We start from the raw sequence: 15,728 nt of genomic DNA on the forward strand, positions 1-15,728 counted from the left end.
TGGAAACGGCGTCAGTAGCAAGCCATTTGCAGCGATGCTACCGAGGACTTCTGATTTGGAGCAATTTTTGGAGCAGCAAAATTTCCGTTTTGGAGCATTTTGGAGCAGCAAAATTTTCATCTTGGAGCACTTTGGAGCAGATAATTTTGCATCTGGGAGCACTCTGGAGCAGCAAATTTTACATCCTGGAGTGCACTACAGAAGCATATTTGAATAACATTCAAGCACCGGAATAATACTATGGGGCTGTTATGAAGGCTAGAAATATTTCGATTCATTGCAAATCTAATGGAAAAAATCATCTCAGGAGAACTCTATATTTCACTCGATAAAAAAAAAAATAAGGGCTCATGCAGTTGAGTGTTCTGGATTAACCTCTTCGGCGATTATTTTCGACACTAGCAAATAAACAGAATACCGGATCAATAAAATCGCACTTCATGAAATAACACTCTAAATACATCTATGTGGTTATCAGCAGATATTGTAGACAAACGCCGTGATGTACAGCAGTGCCTCAATGCCAAAAAGCTACACTGTCCCTAATGCATTCCCCTAAGAAAACTCCAAGGCGAAAGCCAGGTTCTTTTTCTTCTCGATCGACGGGTAGATCCTCCCCCTCCCTCTCTGCAAGCTTTCTGCACCTCACCTGGTTTTGCACTAGCTCCATGATCGGCGGGCCGATTACGGAAGCAGTGTAAAGCGACGATGTCATGCGATGGCGTCATCACGTGACATCACGATATATGACGCCATGATGACGTCACAAGTTTTGACGATCTATGACGTGATCATGACGCCATCACATGATGATTATTTTTCGCATCAATCGACTGACGCCGCCGGCGGTCAATTTTCGTGTTTGATAAAGCATCTGAGGCTTTCGCATTAATATTGCGCATTGAACGTTAACAACCTGGCCTTACATACCAAACTGTCCTCCACCATGTCACCTCTTTGCCATGCGCGAAACAGCTTCGCTTATCATCCACTTCACAGAGTGAAATGGCTCCTCAACTTTTTAAAAATGTTTATTGTGATAACAATTATATGGACACTCTCCGCGGATTTTTGCCGTCGCCATTGCCGTAATTTTCTGTATAAAGACCAAATTAATAACATCACCATGAGCATTCTAGCCGCGGGTAAAAGCTCGCGAGCACTGGCGACGAACGCGGCTGAAGTGGAGATTAAACTAGCCGGCCGTCTGTCTCCGTCGAACGGACAGCGCATGAGATAACATCTTCCCGCGTGCAGGCCTGCCCTCGATTGCTCATCAAAAAGAGAGAAAACGCCCCGCCCGTCTTTCGTAAGAAGCATGAAAGGACGCCAGGGGAGCGGAAGGGGGGGGGGGGGGAGGGGGACCGCATCGTTCGAAGGGCACAGTCGCTTGCGCGCGCGCTATCTCGACGCATCAGGAGACGGCTCGTAAACTTGCTGCGCTCTCAACGCTTACTTCGTGCTTAGAGAACTCAGAGCAAGAAAACGCTTCGGTTCCTGGAGCGGCCATAGTCCCTTACACCAGTGTTTTGTTGAGTTACGCGAGATCGGATCCAAAAGAGTTAGCTGCTAGCCTTACTTCGTTCAACAATAGAATTTGTTGGTATCGCATTCATTGCTTCGCCCTTAAGCGAAACTGAGTTCTTTTAACCGTCAGCTATTGACCCCCGAAAGCGAGGGGTGGACGTGTAACATGGGGTAGCCGCTTCACTGTGGGCCGTCAGCGACGGGCCCGCTACTGACAGCTGCGCACTTGCGGCTGCTCCGACCAGGAGATATGCTTTTATTAATGAGATGTCATTTTTAAAAAGCAAGCAAAAAATTCGAATTGGAACCCTAGCACGTGAGCTCGAAAGGGCAGGGCCTTTTAGGGGGTATTTACCGCAGAGTGATTACAAACTCGGACGTGCTGGTATAAGCAATTACGAAAAAGCTCTTCCGAATGAAGATCCATGGATAAAGTATATCTGAGGAAATGTGTGAACGCGTTTCCACCATTCGCGTGCTCTTCCATAGACGCGAAGCAAGGAAAATTCGATATTGTCCCATATATCTACTGCTAGCGATCCCAGATTTCATTCCGCGATGTCCGGAAACAGAAGATGACAGACATTTTAGCAGCACACATGTAGTTATTACTGAACATTGCTTTCCTTACGTGCCATGCGACGCTTGAAACGAGCTATCAGCAGCGTTTCTAGAACAGACGACGTCCGCCGATAAATCGCCGTCGCACTTCCTCGCTACCGATAGGCCTAGACGTCACGAGCCTCTGCGGAGAGCGCGTTTTGCTGTCGAGCCGACTTGCAGAACAGAAGCTGCGTCAGCACCGTGCATGGCATCGTGGCTTACTCGAGACGCACGCGCGAGAGCTATTTATTTAGCGGAATAATTCTTGGTCCATGGTTGCGACTTTGGCAGCCCCAAGATCAAGCTGCACATGTTCTGACGCGCCGGCCGTGCGATTGCCGGTGATAGACGCCCCCGAACCCGAGACTTTGGCGCAGTTTGGCGCAATTTTCGTCGATATTATCAGGATGGCGCAGTAAATACAATTTGGCGCACTTTGGCGCAGTTGGCGCAGGAGTGGAACCACTGCATTTGTAAACAAAGCTGATTGGCCTTCCCTGAGCAAGAAACGATCTGGGTATCTTTCACACCCACTGCCATGTGACCATCTCTCTCTATGTAGACAACCTCTGCACACATTTCTAGACCTTTGTTGAAAAAGTGTTGAAAAAAAGAAGTAGCCTCCCAGAGAAGATGATGCTGCATAAAAATGATTCAGCCCGTTTCTTTTTGTTCTTTGGTGAAGGCAAAATATGTGTCTACAGCCACTAGTTTTTGTTTTTCTTTTTTCGATTGTATCTTTTCATCTGCATGCAACCAGAAAACTACACAACAATTTCTGAGGTAAGACATTCTAAGTGAAATGCAGATGGTGGTTACCCAGTTAAGGTCCACATCATACTACATTTAGCCAAAGGTAAAGAACAGCAAACGCTGAACCTATCGTTCTAACCTGTGAGATGTGAGAATCACTGATCGGCCTCCTCGCACCAGGTCCTGAATCAGGTCCCAGAGAAACCTACGAGTATATGGATCCATGCCTGTGGTAGGTTCATCCTGCAAAGACAAAATGTAGCAGGCAAGGCTTTATCCACCATAAGTGAATATAAGCAGTAGTAGTATTTTATATCATCAAGAGAAAAAAGGAAGGGAAGGGCCACAGGGTCTCACTTCCCAATGGACATCCGAGTTGTCATGTGCCATGGAAACATGCAAGCTAAGACGAAAGATACGAGAAAGTTACAATAAAAAAATTAAGACAGCTTCGCACTAGTGGTGCTAAGCCTGAAGGATCAGCGGAGCTGGGTGGCCTTCTTTTTTTTCTTTTTATTTTTCTCTTTCTTTTTCTCTCCTATTTTTTCTGCCTTCTTTCTCCTTGTTTATTTATATTTCTTTCTTTCTCTCTCAATATATTTTTTTTCTATTTCTTGCTCCTTCTACCTTTCCTTTTCTTTCTCTCCCTATTTCTTGCTTCCTCTTTCTATCTATTTCTCTTTTTTTCTTTGATTCTCTCTCTTCCTGTCTTTCTTCCCTTTCTTTCTATTTCTCTCTTTTGCTTGCTCTCAATGCTATGCTTTATCCTCCCCTCCTCCTTTCTCTCCTCCTCACCCTCACTTCCCTTTCCCACCCAGTTGGTATACTATACTATACGAGGCTATGTTATGCTCTGCTAGCATGCCTGGATAGCCAAGTTAGTTGTAAGTTAAGTCGGGTTTTTTGGCGCAAAAGCAACTCAGGCTATGATGCGCCAGCCACAAGGTTTTGAGAGATGACTCTTAACAGTGATCTTGAGCTAGATGTTCATGATGACATTACAGCGAGTGTGAGCGATGGTTATGTGAGGTGGCTGTAGAGGGGCCTAAAATTCCACACGCAAAAGGCGGGTAAAACGTATATGAATAATAATATCATGAGTGTGATGTGAAATGTGTCTCCTGACAATGAGTGACAAGGTGGTCGTGATTATAGAACTACATAACTATGACAGAAATATGGTGCTACAATTTACTTAAAAAACCACATTCTTTCAGAAAATTGAGCACATCAGAAAACGGCACAAGTTAGTCATCTCCTAGAAGAAGGGATGGATGTAACGGTACGTGTTTTTTGTACAGTGCACTGAAGTGTTTTTGTCTTTGTGTCTCAGTGTGAAAGCATGAGATTAGTATGTGTATAACAGTTAACGGCTCTTGACAATATTCACAAGTTGGTTGGGGCTCGTTTGCAAGTAAGAAGTTGTGTGTCAGGTGAGTATGTCGCATTCGTAGTCTGCATAACACGACTTCTATAAACCGTTCTTGGTGACGACAGGTTTTCCATTCTCCTAGCGCTGGTTTTACCAGATGGAACTTATTACTTTTGCATGTGTCCCAATGTTGCTGCCACTTTGTTAAGAGGGCCAGTTTTGTTACTCGCCGGCTATCTTTGAGGGGAACTTTTGCTTTGGTGACTGTTCTGTGAGCTGCCAGAGAAGCACATTTATCAGCCTTCTCGTTGCCAGGTATGCCAACGTGGCTTGGTACCCAGCAGAACCGAATCTGAGCTTCGTTGTTATGTATTATCATATTTAGAATGTCGCCTATTAGTGGTTCACACTCAGATCTGAAGTCAAGAGCTTTTAATGCGCTTAGCGAGTCTGTGTAAAGGACTGCCTTCTTGTGTTTCTTTGAGATTAGGTCTCGCACTGCCTCTCTCAGAGCATAGACTTCAGCTGTAAAAATGGACATGCATTCAGGTAGCCTGATGCTTATTGCACTTTCCCCTGTCACGATCCCAACGCCCACATGGTTTTTCGTTTTGGAGCCGTCTGTATAATATTCCGTGTAATCGCTGTACTTAAGTTGTAGTGCACGGAAATCTTGTATTATGTGTTCTGGTGGCGTGTTTCTTTTCTTCAGGTGGGTGAGTGACAAATCACAGAGTTGCGTGAAGTCAAACCATGGGGGTAGTCTGGGTGATTTTTGCGCAACGCTCAATACCTTTTTAGGGACGAAATTGGATTGGAGGAATTCTTCAAAACGTAAGATGAGTGGCTTGATTAAGTGTGGTTTGTTCAGGTAATGTGTGCGTGAGGTACATTTGGAAAGAATATCGTGACATATGTGTTCAGGTGATGACTTGATTCTGAGAACATATAACAGGGTTAGTAGTGCTCTTCGTTGGCATAGAGGAGGTTCGTTACAATATACATACAGACTCTGTACCGGTGATGTCCTGTAAGCACCGCTGGACAGACGTAGCCCGAGATGGTGTACAGGATCAAGACGTTTGATGTAGGACTCTCGTGCTGAGCCGTAAACAACACAACCATAGTCTAAAGTGCTGCGCACGACAGAGCGGTAGATTCGCAGCATACATAGTCGGTCGGAACCCCAATGTTTGTGCGGTAATACTTTCAGAAGATTGAGAGCCTTGTTTGCCTTAGTTTTTAAATTAGCGATGTGCGGAAGAAAATTTAGCTTTTGGTCAAATGTAATTCCTAAAAATTTATGGTGTGGTTTTATCGGCAATGTGACGTCGTTTAGATTCAAGACTGGGTCTGGGTGTAGGCCTCTCTTTTGAGTAAACAGAACAGCGACAGTTTTTTGCGTGGAGAATCGAAACCCATTTAGGTCGGCCCATTTCGTCAGCTTATTAATTGTAAGTTGGAGTTGCCTTTCACTTGTTGATAAGTTCGAGGCGCGACAGACAATTTGTAAGTCATCAACGTAGATGGAGTGCATGACTGTGTGTGGTATAACCTTGTTAATAGAGTTCATTTTGATAATAAAAAGAGTTGTGCTGAGTACGCAACCTTGAGGAACTCCGTTTTCCTGCACAAAAACGCGGGACAATACGGTGCCCAGACGTACCTGGAATGTTCTATTCGATAGAAAATCACTCAAACAGTTCAACATTCTGCCACGAATTCCTAAATCAACTAGGTCTCGTAGGATGCCAAATCGCCACGTCGTGTCATACGCCTTTTCCAAGTCAAAGAACACAGCGAGACAGTATTGTTTGTACAGAAAAGCGTCGCGTATTTCCTGCTCTAGCCTGACGAGATGGTCGGTGGTAGCACAACCCTTTTTGTAGCCACATTGGTGTGGGTCTACTAGGCGCTTCGAATAAAGGATGAATGTGAGTCTGATGTTTATAATACTCTCATATGTTTTGGCCAGACAGCTCGTTAACGCAATGGGCCTGTAGCTACTAGTGGAGGTTGGAGGCTTGCCAGGTTTTAGGAATGGCACCAATATGGCATTTTTCCAATCTTCTGGCATTATACCAGTTTCCCATATTTTGTTAAAAAACTGAAGGAGTGCTACTGTAGAGGTTTCAGATAAGTGTGCAAGCATTGTGTAGTGAACACAGTCCGGACCTGGCGCCGTTTTTTTGCCGGCGGAGAGTACTCGGTTTAATTCCTGTAATGTCAGAGGATTGTTATAAGCTTCGTTTGAAGTGGTCGTAAAGGGCAGTCTCTGGTTTTCTGCGGATTCTTTGTACCTGATAAATCGATCTGTGTAATTTTGTGAGCTTGAGATGTTGTAGAAGTGTTCGCCTAAAATATTTGCCTGTTCTTGTACTGTTGTTTGTGCGTGCAGACTTGTAAGTATCGGTATAGTGTATGACGAATAATCTCCTCTGAATTTCCTGACTTTGTCCCAAAGATGTTTAGATGGGATGGAGCTATTAATGGATGTAATGTATTTTTGCCAGGAACACTTTTCCGCCTTCCTTCTAATGTAACGCGCTTTGGCTTTCACCTCTTTGAAGTGGATGAGGTTCTCGTATGTAGGGTACCTTCGGAGAAGTCCCCAGGCTTTGTTTTGCTGTTTTTTTGCTTTTGTGCATTCATCTGTCCACCATGGATTCATCCTTTTACGCAGAGTCCCGGAAGTTCGCGGTATTGCTTTCTCTGCCGCTGAGATTATGACTTCTACAAACTTTTTGTTAAGTTCGTTTATGGATAATTCTGGTGCGAAGGCCTGTTCGAGATTTGCGTTTTTTGTAAAGGTTGGCCAGTCCGCACGGTGTATAATCCACCGACGAGGCCGTTCCGCTAAGGTTGGGTATGATGGTGTAAGTTTTATGATGGCGGGTAGGTGATCACTACCATATGACGTGTTAAGGACTTCCCATTTAAGATCACTAAAAAGGCATGGCGAACAGAGTGCAAGGTCTAAACAGCTAAAAGTCTGCCAAGTTGATGAAAAGTAAGTGAAAGCACCAGAGTTTAAAAGGCAAACGTCATTCGACAGAATGAAATCTTCAATGAGCTGCCCTCTTTGGTCGGTTTTCTCACTACCCCAAAGCGTGGAGTGAGCATTAAAATCTCCTACTAAAATAAATGGCTTTGGCAACTTTTCTACAAGATTGTGTAAGTTTTTGCAGCTCAAATTCACATGGGGTGGAATGTAAAGCGAACATATGGTAATGGTTTTGTAGGATAAAATGGTGACGGCTACTGCCTCAAAGGATGTGCTCAGTTCGACATCTCGGGTAGGGATGCCACCCTGGACAGCGATGGCTACTCCTCCCGACAGTCGGCTGCAGCATTCGCGATCTTTTCGGACTACTGTAAAGCCCTTAAGGACTTGGGTATGTTTCGCACCTAGATTTGTCTCTTGAAAGCAGAAAGCTGTTGGTGAATATTTGTTTATGATGTCCTTCACGTCACCTAAATTGTGTATGAGCCCTCTACAGTTCCATTGAACCATGAAAGCCATAATAAAGTAGCGGGAATAAAAGTAAGCAAATGTATATATGTAGAGCTTTCAGCTATTTAAAAACGGTAGGTGACATTAAAGGAAACTGGTCTATCTTACAGAGCCTTTACCGGGCCCTGTAATTAGGGATTTGTCTTTTTTGGAGCGGTCGAGGAGTTCTCGCCGCTCCTTTGGCGCTGTCTGCGCCTTTCCACTAGGAGTTGTGTCCATTGCCTCTGGCAAGGCAACGGGCACACGCTCCAGTGGGTTGTGTTTTCGTTGTGCTGGCTTCGCCTCAACAGACGAAGCCTTTGGCCCCACCAGGCCGGAGGTCGAGGGGACCTCTACTGCTGCCGGCCAGCCCTGGCTGCAACCAAGGCTTGCAGCAGCCGCTGGTGTGGCCGTGTCGTTCGTAGGCGGAGCAACCTTGGCTGCTTCCGCCATGGGGGCGGGTGGCGTTCGCCTCTGCACACTTCGTGTGGCATGGGCGACCGCTTGTGGCCGCTGCAGTGCTGCCCCCTGTTGCACTGCAGAAGCAAAAGATGGTTTCTGGGGAAAAGTTAGTGTTGCACGCTGTCGGGCTTCTCGAAAACTGATGTTTTGTTGGAATTTGATTGTAAGAACTTCTTTCTCTCTTTTCCAGGCTATGCACGAGCGAGAGTATGCGGGGTGGGCGCCGTCGCAGTTTGCGCAACGACGGGTCTCATCCTCAGCCCTGCAGTCATCGGTGGAGTGCCCAGTTGTGGCGCACTTTGCACAGGTGAGTTGCCCACGGCAACTCTGCGATGCGTGGCCGAACCTCTGGCACTTGAAACAGCGCCGTGGATTGCGTATGTACGGTCGGACGCGTAGCATAAGATAGCCTGTTGTGATTGTTTCAGGAAGTGTGCTGGAGCCAAAGGTGACTATAATGTGTTTTGTGGCAATTTCCGTGTCATCCCGCCTGATTTTGATTCGTTGTACATGTATAACATTTTCATCTTTCCACCCGTCCAAGAGTTCTTCATCTGTGAGGTCCACAAGGTCATCATCTGAAACGCCTTTAACTGTGTTCATTGTTCTGTGCGCGGTAACTGTAACAGGTTTATCTCCAAATGCTACGAGGTTGCTCAGTTTCTGATATTGGGTGTTATCCTTTAGTTCAATTAGAATGTCCCCACTGGCCATTTTGGTGGCTTTGTAGCCGGCGCCAATGGTTTCAGTGAGGCATCTAGAAACCAGAAATGGTGAAATATTTGTTGCTTTCTTGTTGCTGTCACAGTGGATGACATGGTATTTCGGGAAGGTGTCTTGTTTCTTGAAATAGAATGTCGAGGTCGCTTCGGTGCGTGTCCTTTTTGGGGCACGATCGCTGGGTGAGAAGTTCGAGGGTCCCATGAAGAAAGTCATTTGTTGTTCGGCAACGGCGCCTACCACCCACCACGGAGCCCAACAAGGGGGCGTGGCAGGACATGTTAAAAAGTCTGCACCACGCCAGTAGTACGCCGTCACTATAACCTAATATGGTCTACCCAAGGTTGGGGAGCCACACACGGTTAGCCCTTGCCGCCAGGAAAAACGGAAGTAACTAGAAGAGAGGACAAGACAGGATAGATGTAAAATGAGAGAAAAAGACGAAGATCAGGGAAGAGGGAGACAGGAAAAGGCGACTGCCGATTTCCCCTGGGTGGGCCAGCCTAGGGGTGCCGTCTACGTGAAGCCGGGGCCAAAGGGGTGTGTTGCCTCTGCCGAGGGGCCTTAAAGGTCCAATCACCCGGCGTCGGCTCAACCCCCAGGATCCCCTTTTCCCCGGACATGGCAATGCCACGCACGGCTAGGCGTGGGAGGGGGTCGAAACCCCCCCGTTAGCTCGGGTCCGTGGTGTCGGGATAGCCAAGTGCTTACGATGTTCACCTTCAGATCGTTGGTATGCGGGTTCGAATCCCACCTCGTCAAGAAATTTTTATCACCAAGAATTTCTCTCTGTCTCTTTCTTTTTATCTATTTCTTTCTCTCTCTCTCACCCATAAGAGTTATTGCATTCCACGCCGGACAAATCGATGCACGTGTTCTGGGAGCGAAGCAGAAGATGAAGAAGAGGATGAAGATAGTGAGTGCCGGTTCATGATAGTTTTCTGTTGATGGATTACAACCAATGGCTGGCATACGCAGTTCCGCAGTTAAAATTCATGAGCCATTCCACTCTGTAAAGGCAATTGACCGGCGAAGCTGTGTAGCACATGACACAGAGGCGACACAGAATTTTGATGAAAGGTACAGACACATTTTATTGTCTTGCGGTGGCGGCGGTCATTGCAACGAAAAGTGCACATACACATATTTATTCTTGATCGGTGGTCATTACTTGTCTTGATTGGTGCACTGCTCCTCAGGAATGTGCACTATGCACGGCCTCCCAATTACAGAAAGAAGTGAAATTAAATATGAAGAGCAGCTTGTTTATCTGTGAACAACCGCGCGAACAACCGAGACTAAGACGAAAGGAAGAAGTATGAACAAGGCGCCTTTCCCATGCTTGCTCTAGCCTGGAGGAGAAGGATGGCCTTAAAAACCCTCCTTTCCCAGTTGACTCGAGGCCTGAGTGTGCAGCGATTTGCCTCAGAAACCCCTCTTTACCACTTCACTACAGCTCTGAGCGAGCGACGATATGCACTTGCTTTTGTTGTTTGCTCTTTCACAGTCACTTTTTAGGGGAGAGTTTTTCTGCGTGAACGCCATAAAATCCCAGATCCTAGCCATAGACAGCTTTGCTGTAAAGAAGTGTAACTGAAATGGGAAATAAATCATATGAATTGATGAATAACTTTATTTGTGAAAGTGCAAAGAAACAATCTGGGTAACTTTCACATCATCTCTCTCTATGTAGACAACCTCTGCACACCTTTCCGGATATTTGTTGAAAAAGTGTTGAAAAAAAGAATCAGCTCACACAGAATATGATGTTGCATAAAAATGAATTAGCCCATTGCCTTTTGTTCTTTGGTGAAGGCAAAATATGGTTCTACAAATTATGGCAATTTTAGTGCCTTAGTTAACAAATGGCAACAATTACTTGGACATCAAACAGCCCACTAAACTCTAATCTCATGTTGTACCAATGATGTGCATTGGATTTGTAGAAGAGGCTGTACACATCAAAGTGTTTAATTTAGTGTAGATGAGTGTCTTGTTCTTTAAAGGGGTCATGAAAAGAAAATGGAGCTGCCTGTTTGTAATTTTCACTGCTTCAGTAAGCATCGGGCATGCTGATTTATAAATATTTCGGCGCAATGTTCAGTCTATTTTAATAACACCCAATTGAAATCCTAACCATCTTACACTTCTAAAACAACAATGCGGAACAGGCGGCCAGCATAGGCAATAACCAGTGATGTCATCTTAAGACATTTGAAATTGTAAACATATCGTTAACCTTCATTTGCTTTAACATAAATACAGTAGAACCTCGTTGATACGCAGATATTATCCAGAAAAGAATTATCACTCCTTGATGCCTCCACATTTCCGCATGCCTGAGTGATCACAAGTTTTCATGTATATATGTTTGATCCGGCTTCCAATAAATCATTGTGGAAAGCTAGCGCTTGTGTGTGTGTTACTCCCTGTCTCGTCTTCGTCTTTTCAGTTCCGTGCTTTACAATATGAATATGTCGCAGTAACAAGGCCAAATATCTACCCTTGCCAAGGTCATTATTTGTAGCTTTTAACTGAAGTATGATCAGATAAAAAAAAAAACTGAAAGTTGACAAAAAAAAAAAGGATTTCTGCCAGTGGGAACTAAACCCACAACCTCCACAGCTGAAAATGGGATTTTAATTCCATTTCCAATTGCAGTACTTGTCTGTACTATTCACAATAGATTGGAAGTTGCAGCATTTTTTGTACACTATTGGAATGCAGTACCTATGGAATATTTCTGCAAGTACTGACCAGATATATAACTGGTGGTCCTCCAAGTAAAGCAATAGCCGTGGACAACTTGCGCTTGTTGCCACCGCTGTATGTTCCCACCACACGGTCAGCATATGACATCAATCCAAGCTTCTGCAGAGTCCATTCAATAACCTGAAAAAATTATTTTGGAAAAGAAAAAAATATTTACACACCAACAGATGTGGTAACACTGTGGCATGCAAAAGGAGTTATGATTCAAATAATTGTTAAGCATAACGGTTGAACTAATGGTAAAACTAATGGGTAAAAATAATCAGCACGGCAACACTGAGCTCGGCAAAGCCATATAATCTATCTTGCTATTTTTTCTGCTGCGCTGTCTATGACAACAATTTTGACAGTGTCACAAGACCCTGTTACAATGCTTGTAAGCATTGGGTGCTCTTTCAGGGTTGTTGTGTATGGTCACAAAACATGTACAGGGCTCACGGATTGAACCACAACATCAAAACTTTTAGTATAACGACTAGTATGTGCAATCAATATAGATAACCACGGCACGTCGATTACGAAGCTGGCCGCTAAAGGTCATGTTGGCTCTGATGTAAGCGCTCGAGTTAAAATTATGCCAATATGACACGAACTGAAGATGGTGGAAACGAAAGCAAGTGCATTAGTTAGTATTAAATCGTACTGTTCCAATACGCGAGTACTGTGCAGTAAAATTTCCATGAAATCTCAAAATTCAAGCTTCATAGCTGGTCCAGGCAACGTTGTAATTATACATCGAGTTTCATACTGTAAGAGAGAAATATAGCGTCAGTGTCTCTGGGGGGCTCCCTGAGCGGTGCTCAACCACCATGGGAATGATGGGAAATACAGGCTTCGGATTAGCTTCGGATCGGCTTCGGATGCATTTCGTTCTTGAGATTCAAGGCGCTTGTTTACTAAGCTTTAAACAAAGTGATTTGAAGTTATTTCCAATTAAAATTTCCTCCATTGTACCGTATGTAAAACTTATTGCAGAAAGCTTGCGTGACCGTGACATTGAAGTGGAGCCTGGACTAATTCAACCATCAGTGTATGCATTGCTCTATGAATTGCATTCCAGATTTGGCAATACTAAGTAATGAATTTTTTTTTTTTTTTACTACAGTGAAAGCATACATGTGTGTTTTTCTCTCGAAAGCATGCATACTCTAATTTTGAAATAGAAATACTGTATCAAGTGAGAAATAATTATTGTATCGTCTGCCGCAATGCCAGGTGCGTCTGCCTGTGCACAGAACGAACGTAAGAGCAACGGTACGTACAACGCATCTCAGCATCTCAGTCCAAACATGTAAACTTGAAAAGAAATTTTGGAGGATTGGTAGCTATTCTAATGAGACTCTAAACTGTCCCTGCTTCTACCATGCAGTGGTCTTTCAAATACTTCATAAGAACAAAGCATTGGGTCTGATAATTGGTAATTAATTTAAAATACTGCAACACAAAACATATGAACTGCTTTTGAGTTGCTATAGACAGTGCTGTCATTGTTATCATTATTATCACAAAGTTTAATTAGTGCCTCTAGAGCACTGCCCTCATTACTCTCCTCGCAATCAGAGCCCACTGAAAATAAACTTGTACAACTTACATTATTCAATAAGAGAATGCAAAGCACAAGGGCACAATAGCAAAGATGACACATGATGGCACAAGAAACAAATATTGGATGGCCTCTAAACAGTGCTAGAGTGAAATGCATATTGCAGGAACAAAATTACAAAACAACTTGGTCCTGCCAGAAAACATGAATACAGAGGGGCATTAAAACATTGTAATATATCACAATTTCTGTCCATATAAATACCAGGCATTAATATGGTAAGAGTAAAGTTTAAATCTTAAAGACCTAATGAAGTATATGTATTAAAGTGGCTGCTGATAAAAATGGCAGCTGAGTTGCTTCTCTCAAAACAAAATGCATGTGCTGCGTCTCAGCGTCAAACTGCAAAGACATGCAGTACTAGGAAAACAAGGATTGCAGCTGAAAAGTTCATTAACTTTTGTGCAATAGAGAGGCAGTGATGAAGAACAGAAATAAGCATAGCATATATCTTTGCACTTAAACTTTAGGGTACAATATGGAGAGCAAGAGAGTTCACAAATTATGAATGCTGGAATTCATGGTTCAAATTTTTTCAAACATTATATGTGTACCTTGTTTTCCTCCTTCACTGGGATACCACGAAACCTTGAGTACAGTCTCAAGTGCTCCTTGGCTGTAAGTTCGTCATAAAGAGCATCAAACTGGGGACAATAGCCAATGTACTGCTGTGCTTTGTTCAGATCACGTGAGACACTGCAAGAAATGCGGAGCATAGTTTCAACCCTAAGACACACCTGTGCTGCATTACAAGAGCATAGGGAGGGGAGTGTAAGTACAATGTGAAAGTTACTTTTGCCGGCTATGCTGCAAAGATTTTTTTTAATATCTGAATATAGGCACTAAAAGGGAACGACCTTGGGCTAGTTGTTGTTGCATAGTCTTAAGTAAACGAGAGCGCGTAAAACATGGACGAAGAAAGAACAACAACACATTGTCGTTCTGCCTTCGTCCCTGTTGCACGCGCTGTCGTTCAGAATAGGCAAAAAGTGTGCAGTGGTATTCTTTTTAGAGAACTTCAATGTCACAGAGAATCTTAGGAAAGTGGAATAAGGATTTTTCTTTTTACCTGTGTCCATTCAGATAAGCATCTCCTGATGTTATCTCTGTGTCACCAGTTAGCATTTTGAATGTTGTGGATTTTCCAGCACCATTAACACCAAGGAGGCCAAAGCACTGAAATAAAAGCAATAAATCAATTGCAAGAGAATAAAAAAAATTTTTTTGCAAGCCTTCAGTCTGAATAGCTAACTGTTTGCAGCTATGTGCATGGGATAATTTATAGCACAAACAACAACACCCTATTACACGCACAGAACTTCTTTTACCCTGATCACCAATAAAACTGAACCACACATTTGCACTATCATGCCCAACACATTATAATTAGGAAGAATAAGTCTTCCAGATGCACATCATTTGCGTAATTAAGCAGCCATAAAAACAATGCCAACAATGGACAAGCAGTACAAGAATCTTTTCATACGTTCAAGTTTGAACACAGTTCTCATAGCAGAGAGTCATACGAGGGGCGTTCAATAAAGATTTCCCCTGACCCACTTCTATTTATTGCAGGATACGGAAACTGCCCATGTGTAATGACATACGCCACTATAGGTCACGTACCAATGTGTAACTGAACGAATAACGGTCTTACTTTTCCAGCTGCTGAAGTGGTGTGAGGTGTGAAAATGGATGCAGCGACATACAGAGCAGTCATCAAGTTCCTGTACTTGGAAGGCCGCACTCGAAGGGAGATGTTCGATGAGATAAAAGACGTTTATGGGGAGAATTCTCCATCATACGATGTAGCGAAGAACTGGCATCGGCAATTCAAATGCGGTCGGATTTCGGTGGAAACGGTTCCGATTCCAGGGCGACCCCACTCCGCTATCGATGCACACACCATTCAGCAAGTGGAGGCCGCCATTTTGCAAAATCGGCGCGTAACCGTTTGAGACCTAGCCCAAAATTTGAAGATTAGTGTGGGGTCCGTGGAAAAAATTACTCAGGACCATCTTCATATGTGTAAGGTATCCGCTCGCTGGGTTGCCCAGCTGCTCACACCTATCCAAAACCAGGAACGAGTCGAATGCTCCCAGTGTCTTTTGACCATGTGCCATGGAAACCAGAAGGACTTTTTCGACAGATTGATTACACAGGATGAATGTTGGGTCCATCACTATGATCCGGAGACTAAAGTCTACTCGACGCAGTGGAAGCGCTTGGACTCAGCGCCTCCAAACAAGGCACGTGCCCAGCCCTCGGCGGGCAAGGTCATGCTCACAGTCTTTTGGGACCAGCACAGAGTAGTCTTCATGGATTTCCTAGCAAAGGGTGCCATGATTACTGGGGCATACTATGCTTCACTGCTGCGGAAATTGCGGGCGGCCATCAAAAGCAAGAGACGTCGCATGCTCACC

General features: G+C 44.2%; 1 protein-coding gene across 2 annotated transcripts in view; it reads right to left on the bottom strand.

Annotated features, from left to right (window-relative positions):
- The window catches only part of LOC119402036 (ATP-binding cassette sub-family A member 2), a 184,378-nt gene that overhangs the window by 14,754 nt on the left and 153,896 nt on the right, over positions 1 to 15,728 (bottom strand). For both annotated transcript variants that reach the window (XM_049417659.1, XM_037669109.2), the window contains 4 exons: positions 14,375 to 14,481; positions 13,860 to 14,001; positions 11,688 to 11,822; positions 3,023 to 3,126 (listed from right to left, as the gene is read on the bottom strand). In XM_049417659.1, coding sequence (XP_049273616.1) covers positions 3,023 to 3,126; positions 11,688 to 11,822; positions 13,860 to 14,001; positions 14,375 to 14,481 — 488 coding nt within the window. The remainder of the gene's footprint in view (positions 1 to 3,022; positions 3,127 to 11,687; positions 11,823 to 13,859; positions 14,002 to 14,374; positions 14,482 to 15,728) is intronic.

This window comes from Rhipicephalus sanguineus, chromosome 1, assembly GCF_013339695.2.
Source record: "Rhipicephalus sanguineus isolate Rsan-2018 chromosome 1, BIME_Rsan_1.4, whole genome shotgun sequence".
In the NCBI taxonomy this organism is placed as follows: domain Eukaryota; kingdom Metazoa; phylum Arthropoda; class Arachnida; order Ixodida; family Ixodidae; genus Rhipicephalus; species Rhipicephalus sanguineus.